A 19460-nucleotide genomic window follows, 5' to 3' on the forward strand; every position below is an offset into this window, starting at 1 on the left:
TTAGAGTCTGCGCAGACTTCTCGACAGGGTTGAATGCATCACTAAGGGATCACCACTACCCGCTACCTAGCCCCGAGGAAGTATTTACGAAACTCAATGGAGGAAAAATTTGGAGGAAAAATTTTCTCAAAACTAGATTTAAGCGAAGCATACCTACAAATTCCCGTGGAAGAAGAAAGCTCCAGACTCTTGTGTATTACCACCCACAGGGGACTGTTCAAGTTTAATAGGTTAGCTTTCGGGATTAAGATCGCCCCGGCTATCTTTCAGCAAATAATCGACACTATGTTGAGCGGCTTTGATTTTTCTATAGGATACCTAGATGACATTCTAGTAAAAAGTGAATCTATAGAAGAACATAAAAGACATGTTTTTCGGGTATTTGAAAAAAAAAGTGAGTATGGCTTCACACTGGAAGACACAACATGCGAATTTTTCCTCAACCAAATTAAATACCTTGGTCAGATAATAGACAAGAACGGTAGACGGCCCGATCCTGAAAGGTCCACAGCGATAAGAAATATGCCTGAGCCACATGACTTAACAACTTTGCAAAGTTTCTTAGGTTTAGCCAACTATTATCAAGCTTTTATTCCAAACCTGCATACTTTACGTGCACCCCTAAACGAGCTACTTAGGAAGGACAAAGTTTGGGATCGGACCACAGAATGCCAGACTGCATTCGAAAAGCTAAAAAACGTGCTCACATCAGAACTGTTCCTGACCCATTATAATCCGAAACTAGACATAATCGTTGCTAGTGACGCTAACGCATATGGAATCGGCGCATGCATCCTACATAAAATGCCTGATGGTTCAACGAAACCGATAGCACATGCGTCTAGATCCCTACTACCGGCGGAAAAGAATTATTCCCAAATAGAGAAAGAATCTCTAAGCATTATTTTCGCTGTGACTAAATTCAATAAATTTTTACATGGAAGACATTTTAAGCTTCAAACGGACCATAAGCCGCTCATCGCTATCTTTGGTTCAAGAAAAGGATTGCCTACACATACGGCAAACAGACAGCAAAGATGGGGAACAATCCTACTCAATTACGACTTCGAAATGGAGTTTCTACCATCAAAGAAGTTAGGACATGCTGACGGCCTATCCCGGTTAATACCAAAAACTGGAGAACCGCTTGAGGATTCTGTTATCGCATCACTTCAATCAGAGAAGGACTACAGTTTGATTCTATGTAACACAGTGAAAGAACTTCCGGTTACCCTAGACGACATAAGAAAAGAAGCCGAGAGTGACGATTTTATAAAAGAAACCAAAGCAAAACTGGAATCGGATGAACAAGTAGCAGAGGCTTTCTCAGTGTGCAACCAGGTTCTACTACAGAGATAGAGTAGTTATTCCAGCGACCCTACATAAAAAAATCCTCAAGGATTTTCACACAAGACACCCTGGCGCCACCAGAATGAAGAGCCTCATGCGTTCATACGTGTACTGGAAAAGCATGGACAAGGACATTGAAGAAAAAGTGAAATCATGCAGAGGATGTGCTCTAGCTACGAAAGCACCACCTATTCAATTCAGTCCATGGCCCAAAGCCGACTATCCATGGTCACGAATACATGTGGACTATGCAGGACCACTTGATGGACACTACTACCTTATAATAGTGGACAGTTTTTCCAAGTGGCCGGAAGTCTTTAGATATAAGAGCCCAACTACGGACTTCACCATAAAAACTCTTCATGAGTTATTTGCACGATTCGGAGTGGTCGACTGTTTAGTGTCAGATAACGGCACTCAGTTTACGTCCGGGGACTTTAAAGAGTTCATTAGAGACTTCCAAGTGGACCACATTACAACTCCGACATACCAACCCAGGTCAAACGGCCAGGCGGAAAGATTTGTGGACACACTGAAGAGAGCTTTGAAGAAGGCTAAGGACACGCCATCCGAAAAAGCCCTACAACAATTTCTTCAGGTGTACCGCATAACGCCCAACGAAAACACACCATCCCAGATGTCTCCAGCGGAAGTAATGTTTGCAAGGAAAATACGGCCAGTTTTTGATAAGTTATTACCAAAACAGGTAAAACACACCAAGCTGACGATACCCAAGAAGAACTACATGCCGGGAGAAAAGATATTTTTCCAAATGCATAAAGATAATAGTACCTTCTGGGAGTGGGGAACGATCATTAACAGGATTGGTCGTATGGTCTATATGGTGGAAGGACCACACTCCACACATAAGAAACACTTAAACAAAATTCGCAAACGCACTTCAGACGAGCCAAGTGAAATTCCATCTGAAGAAGAGACGATGGACCTCCTATATGAGGCATTTGATCTGGAGCCTCCTCAAACCAGTACGGAAATACGTCGTTCCACTAGAAAAAGGAAGCTGACGGACCCCTTGGAAGTCAACCCTAAGAGAAAAAATTATATTTCAGGGAAATAAATCTTCGGAGAGGGGTGTTCTGGGGTAACTGACACCCCTATTCCTGTCTTCACATGGACTTTCCCATCGCTGTGAAAGGCAGCCATTTTGGACTCTCTAATCAGAGATTCCATGCCAACCTAATCGTTGACATGACTTTACTGACTCTCCTGTTTGATATTGTGAACCCCTAAAATAAGGCCACAACATATATATATATATATATATATATATATATATATATATATATATATATATATATATATATATATATATATATATATATATATAAGTGCATTAAAATGCTATAACAATGTGGGTTACCGGTGTGAGAAGTGGTGTGAAAAATGAAAAAAAAAGACAGGTGGAAATCTTGAAGAATTGTGAAATACCGTATGTTTACATTTTTTGTTCGCATATAAAATGAACAAAATGAATTTCAAATCAGTACCTGGGGACACCTAACCCTAACCCTAACACCCTGGTCTCAAAAAGCAGTAAGTCTCCCATTTACTTATTTAATATGTGATTTTATATGCGACTTTGAAAAATATATAGACATACGGTATTTCACTATTCTTAAAGATTTCCAACTGTTTATCTTTTTTTGTGTTCATTTTTTCCCACCAATTCCTGGATAAACTATCACAGGAATATATAGATAAAGGCAGCTCTGCAGATTAAAAAAGGATCTCTTCACAATGATAAGGAGAGAATGATAATGGCCGCTCAAGATTAAGGCTTGATGACCTATGCTTTTAAAAAGATGAGTGGTCTCAGCAGTAACCACAAGTGCAGGTTGTGTCACACAGAGGTAGAGAGTATGAGCCACCTGACATCCAGTTGTAAAGTCCTGTTGGAGGACGGCTATTATACAATGCGACATAATCGAGTGGGTAAATATATCCACTGGAAAAAATCTGTAAAAACTTGAATATCCAATGTAGAAGCAAATGCTGGGAACATGTTTACCAGAAAGAACAGTTGGAAATAAGTCATACACCATCCACTATAACTATGCAGTTCCTACAGCTCCAAATCTAGAAAATGGGGCTGTTAAGCCTAACATAGGGCTATAGGACAAGAAGGAGAATGGGGCAACCTTATGCTGGCCTTAACAGAGCAGAGGGATAAAACAACAAAATACCAAGGACTTATGTACAACATGAAAAGAAACTGAAATCTTAAGAAGGTATCAATCATACAAGTCATCATAGGAGCAACCGGACTAATAAGATAGAATTTCAAAAACTATCAGGCGCATATACCCGGTGAACCAAGTGCAAGGGAAATACAAACAATAGCACTTAAAGGGACAGTTAGAATCTTTCTCGGTTGGAGTAACTAAACTAATGGGAGAATGTTTGGCATCCGGTAGAATGCCCCATCTCTAGGAAAACAAAGTGATAAGAAAATAAAAGCAAGAGTAACCCACATTGCTATAGCCTTCTAATAAACTTTTATTGTATTTACCACCAATGCTTCATGCAAAATACTTTCCCTTTATATATATATATATATATATATATATATATATATATATATATATATATATATAGTAGAAATGGTAATTAATAAAAACTGAAGAAAGTGCTCAATACTGTTGTAGAGCAAATATGCATTTTATTATATATATATATATATATATATATATATATATATATATATATATATATAACAAATAATTGACAAAAGTCTATGTTCCAAATTTCAGGATGTTGAACCTCTAACCGTTTGTTCCTTTACGTTAGTTGACAAGAAATAAGCGGTAAGATGGCCAACATCTTTAAATTTGAAATATATACTTTTGTTATGTATTTGTTATGATCCCTGTAATTATATCGAGGTTCATAAATTAAAGGATTGGTATAAATAAAAGGTAAAATATAATTGAATAAACAGATTTCTTCATAAATCAATATATGCGAATTATTTAAAAACTATACATTCACGAGAGGTACCAATGGTTTCATTATGATGGGTTAGCTCTTTTTAGCTTAATTATCCCAACATACATTCTCAGCGTCCGTCGGAACGAAATAAAACGCATGGAAATGAACGTTTGGTTGAACACCGCTTAAATAAAGTGGTGTCACTGAGTTTACTTTTTTTTATTTCCGTTTAATAAATGTATTAAACTTATTTATTTAATTTTGATAAGAGTATTCAAACAAACGTTTATTTCGATGTATTTTCTTTCGTTCCGACGGACTCTGAATATTTATGTTGGAATAATTAAGCCAAAAAGAGCTAACCCATCATAATGAAACCATTGGTCTCGGGAATTGTATAGTTTTTAAATAACACGTATTAAGCTCTCACATTCGCGAACGAACACTTTATTGGTTTCTTTTCACTACATCCTTCCACCCTATATATATATATATATATATATATATATATATATATATATATATATATATATATATATATATATATATATTAGTCTTATTTCCAGAGTCTTGCGGTTCTGGGGAAGAAACTATTGGAGTAAAAAGATCTTTTACATCTAGGGATCTCTACAGTGTGGGGGTGGGATCTAGTAGCCTGTCGGGTTTGTCCCATCGACGAAATGTTGCATCCCTCTGCCTTTTCTACAAGTATTTTAGTGGTGAATGCTCTGACGAACTGCAATCACTTGTGCCCCCACGACGCGAGCACCCCTGCTCAGGTGCATGCTATCATAAAAAACCTTGACACCTCAAAAGCATGTGGACCCGATCTTATCCCAGCTGTGCTATTAAAAAAGTGCTCAGCCGAAGTAGCTCCAGTTCTCTCCAAACTCTACAACAAATGTCTTAATGAAGCTTGCTTTCCGGGCTGTTGGAAAACTGCTTCTGTTGTACCAGTATTCAAGAATTCTGGCAAAAGGACAGACCCATCAAATTATCGCCCCATTAGCCTCTTCCCACTTTTTGCCAAAATATTTGAGACCATAATTAACCATGCTCTAGTCCATAACCTTACAGATGCTAAACTACTGACTGACAAACAATATGGATTTAGACAAGCCCGTTCCACAGCAGACATCCTCACTGTGATCTCTGAACGTATATACCATTCACTGGACAAAGCGGGGGAAGGCAGAGCGGTAGCTCTAGATATATCTAAGGCTTTTGACAGGGTATGGCATGAGGGTCTCCTCAGTAAAATCAGATCATACGGTATCACTGGTAGAATACTTAACATAATTAAATCCTTCTTAGATAAGAGAAAAATCCAGGTAGTCCTCGACGGTCGCACATCTAAACAATATGATATAAATGCGGGAGTGCCCCAGGGTTCTATCCTTGGACCTCTATTGTTCCTGATATTCATAAATGACCTCCCCGACAACATTGCCTCTGAGATGGGTATATATGCTGATGACACTACACTCTATGGCAGACACGACAGGAAGACGAATGAACACATTTCTAAAGAAATGGCAGAAACACTAGAGGAAGACCTCCAATCTGTAGTGGAATGGGGACAAAAGTGGTTGGTCGCGTTCAATGCTGCCAAGACTAAACTAGTTTCATTCAATAATTACAAGAAACCCTCTCTACCACCCATAGCAATGCCCAACGACTCTTTATCTGAGAGTCCATCTTTCAAACTCCTTGGCCTAACGTTCACAGGAAACATGAGTTGGAACAATTACATTGAAGGCATTGCCAGGGCCGCTGCAAGAAAGGTAGGCTCTCTCTACCGTGCTAGAAAACTACTAACACCCGAAAGTATCCTGTACCTCTATAAGGCCACCATTCGCCCATGTATGGAGTATTGCTGCCACATCTGGGCTGGTGCATCTGCTACTAGTCTCTCGCTCCTTGACAAGGTTCAAAAGAGAGTCGCAAATCTGATAGGCCCTGAACTGGCATCTAAGCTTCAGCCTCTGTCCCATCGACGAAATGTTGCATCCCTCTGCCTTTTCTACAAGTATTTTAGTGGTGAATGCTCTGACGAACTGCAAACACTTGTGCCCCCACGACGCGAGCACCCTCGACAAACCCGACAGGCTACTAGATCCCACCCCCACACAGTAGAGATCCCTAGATGTAAAAGATCTTTTTACTCCAATAGTTTCTTCCCCGGAACCGCAAGACTCTGGAATTCCATTCCAGGTCCCTGCTTCCCCAACAGTACTGACGTGCAGAAGTTCAAGTGTAACGTGAACCGACACCTTGCTGCCCAAATCCCTACATAGTACCCCAGTAGTTGTTGCCCCTGATAGTAGCCCCCTACACCAAAGTGGCAATTTGCCTTGTTTGGGGTGAAAATGTAATAAAAAAAAATAAAAAAAAAATTATAGTATTCCAAATTTTAATGGGTTTATATAATTGAAAATTCGGTAATCGTTCATATACCAATAAATTTTAAGCCAAAAAGAGATGACTTAAACTGTAAGCTACAAAATTATCATATTTTATAATTGAGCATTCATATATTGTTTTAACAAAATCAAGACATCAAGGAATTGACTGATAGCTACAAATAGTGTATTTCATTGTTAGTTTCCCAAATAATTTTCCGGATATTTTGTTCAAAGCTATTATTAACTTTTGTACCGCAAAATCTCTCTCTCTCTCTCCCTTTCTCTCTCTCTCTCTCTCTCTCTCTCTCTCTCTATATATATATATATATATATATATATATATATATATGTGTGTGTGTGTGTGTGCTTGTGTGTTTATATATTTGGATTTTACCGTCATTGGATACTTTACCTTTCACTAGACTATCCATTCACGTGAAATCACCTTTTTCTTCACCATATTCCCTATGCTTCACTTTTTGTCATCAAGTAAGATCTTTGACTTACTTGCAGTTTCATCAAATACTTTTGTATGCAAAATTCAATCTCGCATTTTGCTAATTCCTGCCCTCTGATAAGAAGGAAAGTATTTCTTCGAAACTCCGCGGATTAAGGATTATCCACTTATTAAGGGTTTCCTTTTCAGATTAAAGATGTTTTTAACTCCTTTTCAACGTGTTTTATTAACTATTTTCTCTTATATATATATATATATATATATATATATATATATATATATATATATATATGTAATTTTATGTATCCCCACGAAATGTTACAAAGAAATATAATAATTTATGTATCGATTTTCAGAATTAACTTCAAAATGTTCAATACGTGAATAGGGGTAAGTGGTAAGTTATGAAAATAGACGTGGCAATTAAGCTATACAGAGGCGTCAGCGTTTCATACTGCGGGAAATCGTAAGGCTAAAATACATGGAATTCATGTTGCTGTGTGTTTAATCTAGCTAGCTTACCAATCAGATTCTTTGTTATCAGTAATCACAGGGTTATGTTTCAATTAACTAATGGTAGGGTTTCTTTTAAACAAATGTTCAGCTGAATTGTACTTCTTCTTCTATATCTTCCCTCCGTTCTCCCTCCCTCTCTCTCTCCCAAGTTTTTGTTTTAGTGATCACCATAAAATATTTAGACAAAGCAATTGTCAGCGATCCTGATACTTGCAAGTCATGTCAAAATGTATAACGTAAATAAATAATACCTATCGAAAAAAAAATTCCTATAAGATATTATAAAATAATATAAATTAAGTAGTATAATAGATACATTCAAATCCTGTAAAAATACAACATTATTGTAGATAACAAATATTTATTTTTCTTGGACAATGACGAATGGCAAGGGTACGGATGGCATTTCAAAATAACAAGATTAGATTAGTAAAATAATTGATCTGAACTAAAAAAAAAACTACGTCAATACTAAGTACGTTTTTGTTCTTGCTTTTTAAGGGGTGTGGTGTTTTATTAACACTGCTGGGGAGCAATGAGATGAAATATTGTTTGGTTTTTAATCTTAAAAAATATTCATGATAAATAACGATCCCTATAATACTATAAGGATGTACGAGTCTTATTCTTGGAAGCAAATTAATTGACTTACAATCAAACGAGTTTTATACACACACACATACACTCACACACAAACACACACACACACCTTATATATATACAAATATATATAGAATAAATGACAAAAGTTTATATTCCAAAGTTCATGATGTTGAACATCTTATAATTTATTCCTTTAATTCGGTTGACATTTACAATTCTTGACAGTATCTGTTTCGTAGCGCAAAATCAGTCACTTAATTATCATATCAATTAGTGAATCTATTTTGCCCTTAACTCATCAGAAGAAATAGCAACAATCAATCCATCAAAACTTGATTGAAATCCGAAAATTGGAAGAGAATCTGTAAATACCTTGTAATATGTTTCCATTACGCCATTTTGAATTTTAGAAATTAGGTCACTAAACCAAACTATTCGTACTAACATGTTCGATAAATTTAGGAATATTCTGTTAAAATTTTCTATTTAATGATTTTTAAATTTATTAATTCTAATTAATGTATGCATACTAAGGAAAAGAATATTAATAATTAAAAATATAAAACATTTTGGTCGAATATTCCTAAATAAAAAATGTTTGTTCTTTCACGTTTTTTTCCACCTTCCTACCTTTTTTTCTCAACACACACCTCCAAACACCCGGGAAACGCCGGGCATAGAGGTGATTAACAATTAAAGAAGAAAAAAAAAGATGTAAGCGTGACACAGAAAAAAAGATGTAAGCGTGCCACAGAAAAAAAAGATGTAAGCGTGACACAGAAAAAAAGATGTAAGCGTGACACAGAAAAAAAGATGTAAGCGTGACACAGGAAAAAAAGATGTAAACGTGACACAGAAAAAAGATGTAAGCGTGCCACAGAAAAAAAAGATGTAAGCGTGACACAGAAAAAAAAGATGTAAGCGTGACACAGAAATAAAGATGTAAGCGTGACACAGAAAAAAAAGATGTAAGCGTGCCACAGAAAAAAAAGATGTAAGCGTGACACAGAAAAAAAAAGATGTAAGCGTGACACAGAAAAAAAAGATGTAAGCGTGACACAGAAAAAAAAGATGTAAGCGTGCCACAGAAAAAAAGATGTAAGCGTGACACAGGAAAAAAAGATGTAAGCGTGACAGAAAAAAAGATGTAAGCGTGACACAGAAAAAAAGATGTAAGCGTGCCATAGAAAAAAAAAGATGTAAGCGTGCCACAGAAAAAAAAAGATGTAAGCGTGACACAGAAAAAAAAGATGTAAGCGTGACACAGAAAAAAAGATGTAAGCGTGACAGAAAAAAAGATGTAAGCGTGACACAGAAAAAAAGATGTAAGCGTGCCATAGAAAAAAAAAGATGTAAGCGTGCCACAGAAAAAAAAAAGATGTAAGCGTGCCATAGAAAAAAAAAGATGTAAGTGTGACACAGAAAATCGTATAAATGTATAGATTCATCGCTTGCTTTTTTGTTTACAGTTGGTGGATGTGATTACACTGCGAGTCCGGTATACCGTGGCCCATCTCCATTTTCGGAACCGGAAACTCTATCGTTGGCAGGCTTCATAAAAAAAGAGAAACCTTACGCTTTCTTTTCTGTCCATTCTTATTCCGAATACGTTCTAACCCCTTTTGCATCGACTGAGGAAAAACCAGAAGACTCCGAGGAATTGGTAAGAAACAATCACCAAGTTCTGATTCTCTTGGTTTTCTTTCTTTTATTCAGATGTTTTAGATAGATTATGCGTGTGGGCTTAATTAGCTAAATGGATACTTTCAAAGGTTATAGAATCGATTATGCCGACTTCACATCCTAGAGCGTTGGTTGTGCCAGAGAACTCCAATAATAATATAAATAAAATACTGACTCGTATTTAAATGAGTGTATACAATAAATCTTTACATTAAGTATTTTGTTTAGGTGTTAAATAATACAATAAAAGTTGATATGCCGGAAAAGAGACAAACAAAATTATTTTCCTATCCGACTTGCGTGTGTTTGCACGAACATGTGCGTGTTTTTACTGAGGTTCAGTTTTAGTTTCATGTTAGAAACCCGTGATCTCCGCTGCGTTATCGGTCATTGGAAACTAACGCGGTTCCCCCATCAGGTTTGTTTGGTGAAGAGGTTGGCTAATAACTTATTGTTAGGTATCAATCAAAAATAAAATAAATAAATGACACAGTTATTTCCCTTGGACCGAAGAAAGCAGAGTTATCGCCCTTGCCACATGACACATAAAGAGATAAACAAAAACACGATTCGATTTTTTTTACATAGGCTTCACCACTTATCAAGCCCCAGAGATCACTCGAGGATAAGGGTTAAGAGTGTACAGTAGTTAATTGAACAATATAGTAATTGTTAGTAATAGAAATTAGGTAAATTTGTTAACTAAGGTGAACAGCTCATCAAGAACTTGTTTACGTTGGACTTGAAGACAACCAGATTGCAGTCAGCTGGAAAGCAGGAGAACTGAAGCTTTTTTCATGGAATCTACGTTTAGGTTTAGGCACAGATAAAGTGTGAGGGAATTATTGATAGTGTTTTCAGCTAGACGAGTGTTTCTTATCAAAGTTTGACGATTACAGATTTTTAATCATTACGCATCGAACTGCTTCTACACAACCATTTAATCTGTAAGTTGTTTAACTCTGCATTAGTCACCTGGGTGTTCCAAAAATGGTTAGTCCCATGGTGTGTTTATACACCCTAATACAAAATGTTCATAGTTTTATTATTTTGTAAAATATAGTTATCCTGCTTAAGGATATATCTACAGTTCTTGTTGAACAGTTTGAATCACTTGTAGCTTGTTGATATTAATATAAAATAATACAATAAAGTAAATAATAAAATCAAGGAAAAAACAAGATATTATATTAGCTAAGCTCATAGTTACTAGACTGAAACGGTAATAAATTGTAAATAAAATAATTCCATCAAAACTTATCATAAAGAAAATACCAAAACATACCAATTCCATATTAAATATTACAGAGTCGCCTAATGATACCTAATATGCGTTTTTATCTAAAAAAATTTCATTCCTACTGGAAAAATACAACAATATATAAATCATAAAATCATACCTACGTTAGTCAGCTGGGGTAACTGGACACCCCAGAAAGACAAAGGAAAGCTGAAATAGAATTGCGTTATACCACGTGTGCTATACCCTCACTGAGTCAAGAGAGTACTGGGAGAGAAGAAAAACAAATAAGTTGCCAACTAGGAATTATGAGTACTTAAGCAAAATTGGGGTGACAAAAAATCTCATGGGACTAAGGCAGGGTTAAATGAAAGGTTATACTCCGTTCGTGGATCATTTCACAATACGTCTCAAAGGTCGATGCAACCTCTTGTTGTCCCATCTTTAGCAGATAGAAAATATACAGCCATGACAGCAAAAAATAGACGGTCCTTATATAAAATTAAGTTCCAGTTATACAGGTGTAGAAAGCAGTGTTTATTATAATAGTCAACAAAAAGAATGTCGGAATCTCCAAGAATGACGTCCTGAATAATTTCTACAAATTTACATAACATACAACAGTTCTACTAATGCACATAACATACAACATTTCTACTAATGCACATAACATACAACATTTCTACTAATGCACATAACATGCAACATTTTTACAAATGCACATAACATACAACATTTCTACTAATGCAGATAACATACAACATTTCTACTAATGCACATAACATACAACATTTCTACTAATGCACATAACATGCAACATTTTTACAAATGCACATAACATACAACATTTTTACAAATGCACATAACATACAAAATTTCTACACATGCGGATAACATACAGCAAAATACAGCGAATAACTCAAACTAAGTTTCGTCATATAAATATAAATAAACCTTGAAGAGGTAAACTCCCTGGACATAATCTTATGACCGTTTATGTTTTTTCTTACCTTTACCCTTAGCAAGTTCCTTCTGCTTAATACGTAATTTCAGTTTAAATTTCAAACTCTACATTAAAAAGTATTTACTTAGAAATGCTTTATTTTTCGAATAGTTATATTTTTAATAATAAATTTATTTAACATAACTCTTTAATCGAGATAAGAAATCGTATGAACTTTATAGAAAACTTATTAAAACTGCATTGTGCATTGATAAAGTTTTAGACAACCCATTTTAAAACAATTAACAACATATATAGGCTAACAAATATCTCGCAACTATAGACCACAGACTAGCGTTCTATTTCAACAACATTGGTTGAAGCAACGTCCATCTAGCACTAAATATCAAAGGAAATTATGGTGTACGATAGACTGTTCTTCTATGAAGTGGAGTTCTGGCGTTTTTCCTGTGGAAGATGAATGTTTTTGTGTTCCTCATTTTTATTGAACTACACTCTCTCTTACAGTCTCGCTATTTGACAGAATGGTTATAACTGACCCGCCGTAGCACTCTTCACGAATCGTCGCCATTGACTCCGGTTCTACGCCATTCCGAGCAACTCAGCCATTCTGAGCAACTCAGCCATTCTGAGCAACTCAGCCATTCTGAGCAACTCAGCGATGTCCTTCACGTTGTCTGACATTCTTGCTTTTGGTCTTCCACGTCCTCTTTTACCATGGGTTGTACTAAAAGAGTGGATATTTTATTAGGCCGTCTGTTCTGGTCAAATGTTCCCAAACTTGCAATTTCTTGTCATCGACGTTGTCCAGCAATCTCCGGCATGGTCTAATCTTCTCCAGACTCCATTCGTTTGTATGTTTGTTTACCGAGCTTACACGAAGAAGTCTACGGTAGCACCACAATTCAAAAGCAGCAATTTTCCTCTTGTCGATGTTGTTGTGAATACTAAAACTTGCAGAAGTCGTTTCTTTGTGCGTTGTAAAATGAATCTGTCTTTCCAGATATTGGTTAGCGCAATCATTGCTGTCTTTACCATTGCAATACATCGTCTTTTCGTATCTTTCAAAATACACTGACTAAATAGACGATTGGTGAAAACAGTACACTTGTCCTCCATAAAGATTATGTGAAGGACGAGTCGATGTCGTTGGTTTGGTCATGCGGAACATTTACAGAAGCACGGATGTTCTACACCACGGGAAAACTGACCGATCAAGGAAAGCTTGGAGGCAAGTTACTAGACAGGGCCGTGTAAAGTGGGATTTGGTGACAGCTGACTTGTTGTGGGAAGAGGAGAATAAGCTTGCAAAATATCAAAAAATGACTGACCGCCTTTATAGTAAAAAAATAACGTGTAGGTTGAATGGGTGCATCTTATGCTTCTTCTATCAAACATTGTTTTCCCTATTTTTTTTTTTTTTTTTAGACACGACTTGCGATGCAAGCAGCAGCAGAAATGGAAAAAGTGAATGGACACCGTTTCGCTGCCGGAAGGATAATAGAATTTTATGGTAAGTTTCAAAGTAATAAAAAACATTCTTCGTAAAAATGTTTCATGTTTTCATGTTGCTCACACGTTTCATATTAGTACAGCCACAACTCTGCAGGCGAACATCCTTTCGTTGTGTGAAATTTCAAACATTGTCTTTTTATTCAAACCCGGATGTACACTTCTTTCATTCCGCGTTGCTTTTTATATTATACTAGCAGGGATACCCGACGTTGTCCGGGATTGAATAATGATCAACAAACCTTCTACATTTCCAATACCTTTATTGTCATCAAAATTGGTGAAAACGTCTAAATGTCAATCAAATAGATTGGTTACCTACTCTATTCGGGAATCCACCGTGGTGCATGTGGAGGAAGCTCACATGCATTCCCGCAGTTACTTAGTCCAAAATACATTGTAGTCTATGTTACACTGTAAAGAACCTACTCTTGATTTTATAAAATTATTTTTATATAATGACTTTTTTACAAGGGAGTCAGAAGGCCACTCAAGGATAAGGGTTATTAAGTGTATTGATGGTTACCGGGACAACAGTGTAGTAATAGTAAGTAGTTAGTGGTGGAAATTGGGTATATTTGATTAAGGAGACGGCTCAACAAGAACTTGTTTGCGTTGGACTTGAAGATGACCATGTTGTAGTCATCTGGACAGCAGGCCAGCGGAACAGAGTTTCATAGCTGGACAGTTCTAAGAAAGAAACTTTGATAATAGAATTTGCGTTCAGAACGAGGCACAGATAGAAAGTAGGGGAAGATGTTGGTAGTGGTTACAGCTAGACGGTTGTTTTTGCAAGGTTTTTGCAAGGTTTTTGCAAGGTTTTTGCAAGGGGGTCATATATTAAAGCTGCGACGAGAACTTGCCATAAAAATAATGATAGAACAGAAACAGGCTCGCAATGTCTCTTCTGTGTGAAACAGGAAAGTTAAAATCTGAAAGTAAAATATGGTTCAATTGTGCATTAAACAGAAACATTCATTTCGAACGCGCCTCTGTCTTATTAAAGAGTCTATTGAAAATTTCATTGGCAGAACCCTCTGCTTGTGCGATAATAAACTTCTCAAATACACGTGTGATGTTAGGCTGTATAAAAGCGTTAACTTTGATCAAAATCGGACTGTTCTTTTTTTTTTAATGGGACTTTTGGATTCTCGATACTTATCGGCGACATACCGATACAAAACTTATCCAAGAAAACTCCCAGACACATAAAGTACATTTGTGTAAAAATTGAAAAAAATCGGCCCAGCCGTTTTAGAGTCCATACGAAACGCACTAACACACACAAAAAGTATCTTTTATATATAAGTATAGATATCAGTTTATTTAGGAATTGAACTCGAATCATACAGGCATAATTCAGTTTCGAACCTTTCTTAACATATCTCTTTGAAGTAACTTAGTTCACAATAGGTATTATTTTGATTTTCTTCATCATCCAAATCCCTTTTAACTCTCTGGCTAGCTCTGTGTATTTGCTTCGTTTCTCCTTTTCTTTCATACTCACCCTGTGGTCAGCTGGGACAGCAAAGTCAACAATTTGACAGGATTTCTTTTTCTTGTTAATTATTACGACATCTGGTCTTCTTGCTTGGATGGGTTTGTCCGTCTGTATGTCCATTCCCATAGGATCTTGTGGTTCTCGTTTTCGAGTGCTGTTGCGGGTTTATGCTTGTACCATTTATCTGTACGCTCAAAATGCAGCCGTTTGCACAATTTCCAGTGCACCGCCCTCCCCACTTGGTCATGCCTAATTTAATATTCATTTTGGGTCAGTTTGCTGCATTAACTTACTATATGGTTTATCGTTTCGTCTCTTTGTCCACAGAGTCTGCATTTGCTATTTTCTTGTGTTTTATCGATCATTGCTTTGATGTGTTGGTTCTTATCGAGTTATCTTGTGCTGCAGTTATTAGAGATTCAGTTTCTCGGTTTATATGTCCTTTTCGCATCCATGTCCAGGTGTTTTCGTTATTCTCATCTTTTGTCATTCTTATGAATTTTCCGTGGAGTTGTTTCTTTTCCCATTTCTCTCTTCTCGTTTTGTCATTTGTCTCTCTGTTTTCTGTTTTGTTGGTTTTCTCCGTGTCTCTCGTTGCCATAATTATCCTTTCAGTGTTTTACATTATGTATTTTTCTAGTTCTTTTTTGTGTCTTTCACAGTCTTCTATACAGATCAGTCCTCTCCCGCCGTCTTTCCTTTTCACATAGAGTCTGTCAATATCGTCCTTTGGGTGTAGTGCATTATGTATGGTCATGAGTTTCCTAGTTTTCTGGTCGAGCTGTCTCAGTTCTTCTTTTGTCCATCCTATAAACGGTCCAGAGTATCTCACTAATGACACTGCCCATGTATTTATACCTTTTATTAGGTTTCTACTATATAATTTCGTTTCCAGGAGTTTTCTTGTTCTCCTGAGATATTCCTTTCCAATTTTCTCTTTCATTTTTGTTGCTCTGATGGTGTCCGTTTCCAGAATTCCCAAGTATTTATAGTCGTCTTGTTCTCCTAGTGCCCTCATTTCTGTTTGGTTGGGTAGTTCCATGCCTTCTGTCGTGTCCAGTTTCCCCTTTTTTATAACTAGTAGTGTGCACTTTTCCATTCCAAATTCCATTTGGATATCTTGGCTGAAAATCCTGGTAGTGTTAATTAGTGTCTCTAGCTCCTTTTCGGTCCTTGCAAAAAGTTTCAAATCGTCCATATACATCAGGTGGTTTATTTTTTCCTCTGTATTGGAGAACTTGTATCCGGCTTGGCACTTTCTCAGAATACTGTTCAAGGGCATCATGGCTATGATGAACAGTAGTGGTGATAGTGAGTCTCCTTGAAAGATGTCTCTTTGTATGTTAATTTCTGTTATGCATTGTCCACCAGCTGTCAATTCCAGTCTCCATGCTTTCATTGCATTTTCTATTACGTTGGTGATCCCGCTTGGTATTTTATACATTTTTAGGCAGCATTCTATTACCTATGCTTGGAGGATCCTGTCGTACGCTCTTCTGTAGCGTAAATTTTTCTTCCTCCTTTTACCTCCTTAGGATCTTTTGATAAACATATAGCACATCATGTGTTCCTCTTTCCCCTTTTTGGTATCCTTCCTGCTCCTCGACGATGTCCACGGTTATTCAGTGAGTGGTAGATTTGTTCCCTCAGTTGTGCTGTCAGTATCTTCCACATGGTGGGTAGGCACATGATTGGCTTATAATTGCTGGGGACGGTTCCTTTATCCGTTTCCTTCTGTAGCAGTGTGGTTCTACTTTTTGTCACCCAGTCTGGCACGTTTGCTTCCTGTATACAACTTCTTAGGTTTTGGGCTAGCCTTTCGTGTAAGGTTGTGAATTTTTTGAACCAGTATGCATGTATCCCGTCGTGCCCTGGTGCTCTCCAGTATGCCATTTTTCCTATGGTTTTCTTTAGGGTTTCCTTGCTGATTTCATTCACTGTTCCTTTTTCGATTTGTTGTAACTCTTCTTTCATGTCTTTCAGCCATTCGGAATTTCTATTGTGATCTCGTCGCTCTTCCCATATTTTACCCCAGTAGAGTTTTGTTTCTGTCGGATTTGGTTGTTCTGTTTTTGTTTTTCCCCCGTTCACATTTTGATAGAATTGACTTTTATTAGTTTCAAATATTCTGTTTTGTTTGCATTGTTCAGATTTATATCTATATCGTCTCAATCTCGCTTCTTTTGCTTTTATTTTTTGGTCCAGTTCTTCATGTTTCTTGTTTAGCCTCTCCCTGTCAGTTATATTTCTAATATTCCGTTTTCTCTACATTGCTTTCTTCCTGTTGATCATTCTGGTTTCTGTATTTGGGTTTCTAGTCTTATTTCCCATCCAGGTTTTGTCGGTCCGCTTGTCTCCGGTTGTTTTTCTGATTTGAGATTCATACTTACCATTTTGGCGACTGCGTATTATTATTATTATTATTATTATTATTATTATTATTATTATTATTATCATTAGTAGTAGTAGTAGTAGTAGTAGAAGTAGTAGTAGTAGTAGTATTTTTATTATTATTATCATTATTATTATTATTGGCTCACAAGGGGCTTTCGCACAGGTCATCAAATATCTCTCCTTGAAAACAACCTGTGCCGTTCCCTGGAAACTGAGTGAGAGTAACAACAAATCTTCTCAGACTTTCAGTACTCTCCACTTTTTTCGAAAAATGGATTTGCGTTACCACAACAGCCGCTTATTTACGAATGTTATCGAAATAGGTGATTTTTCTCCTTCTTCTTCTTCTTCTTCTTCTTCTTCTTCTTCTTCTTATTATTATTATTATTATTATTATTATTATTATTATTATTATCTCTTATAGGCATGATAAGGGGTTCTTCTGTGGATTGGGCCAAAATGAAGGCAAATATTACGTATTCTTTTGTGTTTGAACTTCGGCCCAACAGAGGTGCAATGAACGGCTTCATCCTTCCAAAAAGTAATATTAAACCAAGCGCCTTGGAACTTTTCGCAGGTTTGAAAACCTTTGCAAAAGGATTTTTGTAATCGGACATTTTTTATCTGATTTCTTTTATCTATAAAATATTTTAACGGATTAAAATATTAGACAACATTTTGGGGTTTTGTACTGACTTTTTTTTCCTCATTAATTTTACTCAAAGGATCGAAAATTCTTTGAATTTCTTGATTTCTTTTCTCATTTTTTGACAAAGTTTCTGTTTTACAGCATATCAATAATTAGAAGTTTACATGTGGTAAAACATTTATTTTGCTTAGCTTTACCATTCTGTTTTTGTTATTTTAATAATAATTTATCTATTGGTACCCTAGGCCAATAAATAGAGAGTATGTTAACTGGTATGAATTTCCGCGAGGGTTACATAGAGTACATGTCAGGATAACCTCGCAGCAAATGGCCCTAATACAGCTAGCGTGGTTGAGGCGAGTGTTAAAAGATTAGATCCCTTCATAAAAACATATTAGAAATGCAGGTGTCGGATGAGTAGATTGAAATGATCACGAGTTAGAGCGACATTATGTAAGCAGTTCGAGTTGAGAAGCGGACAGACAAAGCTCAACAATGTAGAAATCTAATAGAGTATTGTTGCTACGTTTCGTCTCTTCCACTTGAATGGGGTAAAAAAAGAGCCCCCAATCTAATATGGCCCGTTTTATCAACTATACTTCAACCTCTGTCCTATGGCCCCAAATTTGCATTCCTGTGTCTACTTTACAAGCCTATTAATGAAATGTGTTCTGATTAAATAATTGCACTTCTGTCCCCTTCACGTACATATCCCTGACAAATCCGCTTAGCAACAAAATCACACCCTTTACTGTTGAGATCCCTAAATGCCAGAAAGCTTTCTATTCTAATAACTTCTTCCCTCGAACAGCTAGACTTTGGAATTCCCTTCCTGCTACCTGCTTCCCTGACTGTACTGATATGCAGAAGTTTAAATGAAACGTAAACCAACATCTTATTAATCTTTCTAGGCAGGGTTCCGTATAGTAGCTCCTTATGTCCAAATGGCGATATTCCTTGTTTTTGGTGAAGGCGAATAAAAAAAAGTGAATCCTCGAGACTTTGTATGTTCTTCGAGCATTTTACAGCTAAATAAGAGAATTAAGTAAGAAGTAATGCCTGAATAGACTTGTATTAAGTTAAACACATCACAACCACGAGACGATCGCGGCTCACACATGAAAAAGCGACGATGAAAAAAATGATGACCAACTACCACACACGTATGTAAACGACTTTTTGTTATTTTTATCTCGATTGCTCATTGGAAAAACCCTACAAGGGCACAAGACTATGT

The 19460-nt window shown here is 36.5% G+C and overlaps 1 protein-coding gene across 2 annotated transcripts in view; it reads left to right on the forward strand.

Annotated features, from left to right (window-relative positions):
- The window catches only part of LOC145301394 (zinc carboxypeptidase-like), a 64353-nt gene extending 46103 nt beyond the window's left edge, over window positions 1-18250 (forward strand). For both annotated transcript variants that reach the window (XM_080144571.1, XM_080144573.1), the window contains exons 10-12: window positions 9750-9943; window positions 13596-13680; window positions 17999-18250. In XM_080144571.1, the coding sequence (XP_080000697.1) occupies window positions 9750-9943; window positions 13596-13680; window positions 17999-18183 (464 nt within the window). In that variant the 3' untranslated portion in view covers window positions 18184-18250. The remainder of the gene's footprint in view (window positions 1-9749; window positions 9944-13595; window positions 13681-17998) is intronic.
- The last annotated feature ends 1210 nt before the right edge of the window (window positions 18251-19460 follow it).

The sequence above is a fragment of the Euprymna scolopes genome, chromosome 2 (assembly GCF_053919585.1).
Source record: "Euprymna scolopes isolate OS-2025 chromosome 2, ASM5391958v1, whole genome shotgun sequence".
Classification (NCBI taxonomy): Eukaryota; Metazoa; Mollusca; class Cephalopoda; order Sepiida; family Sepiolidae; genus Euprymna; species Euprymna scolopes.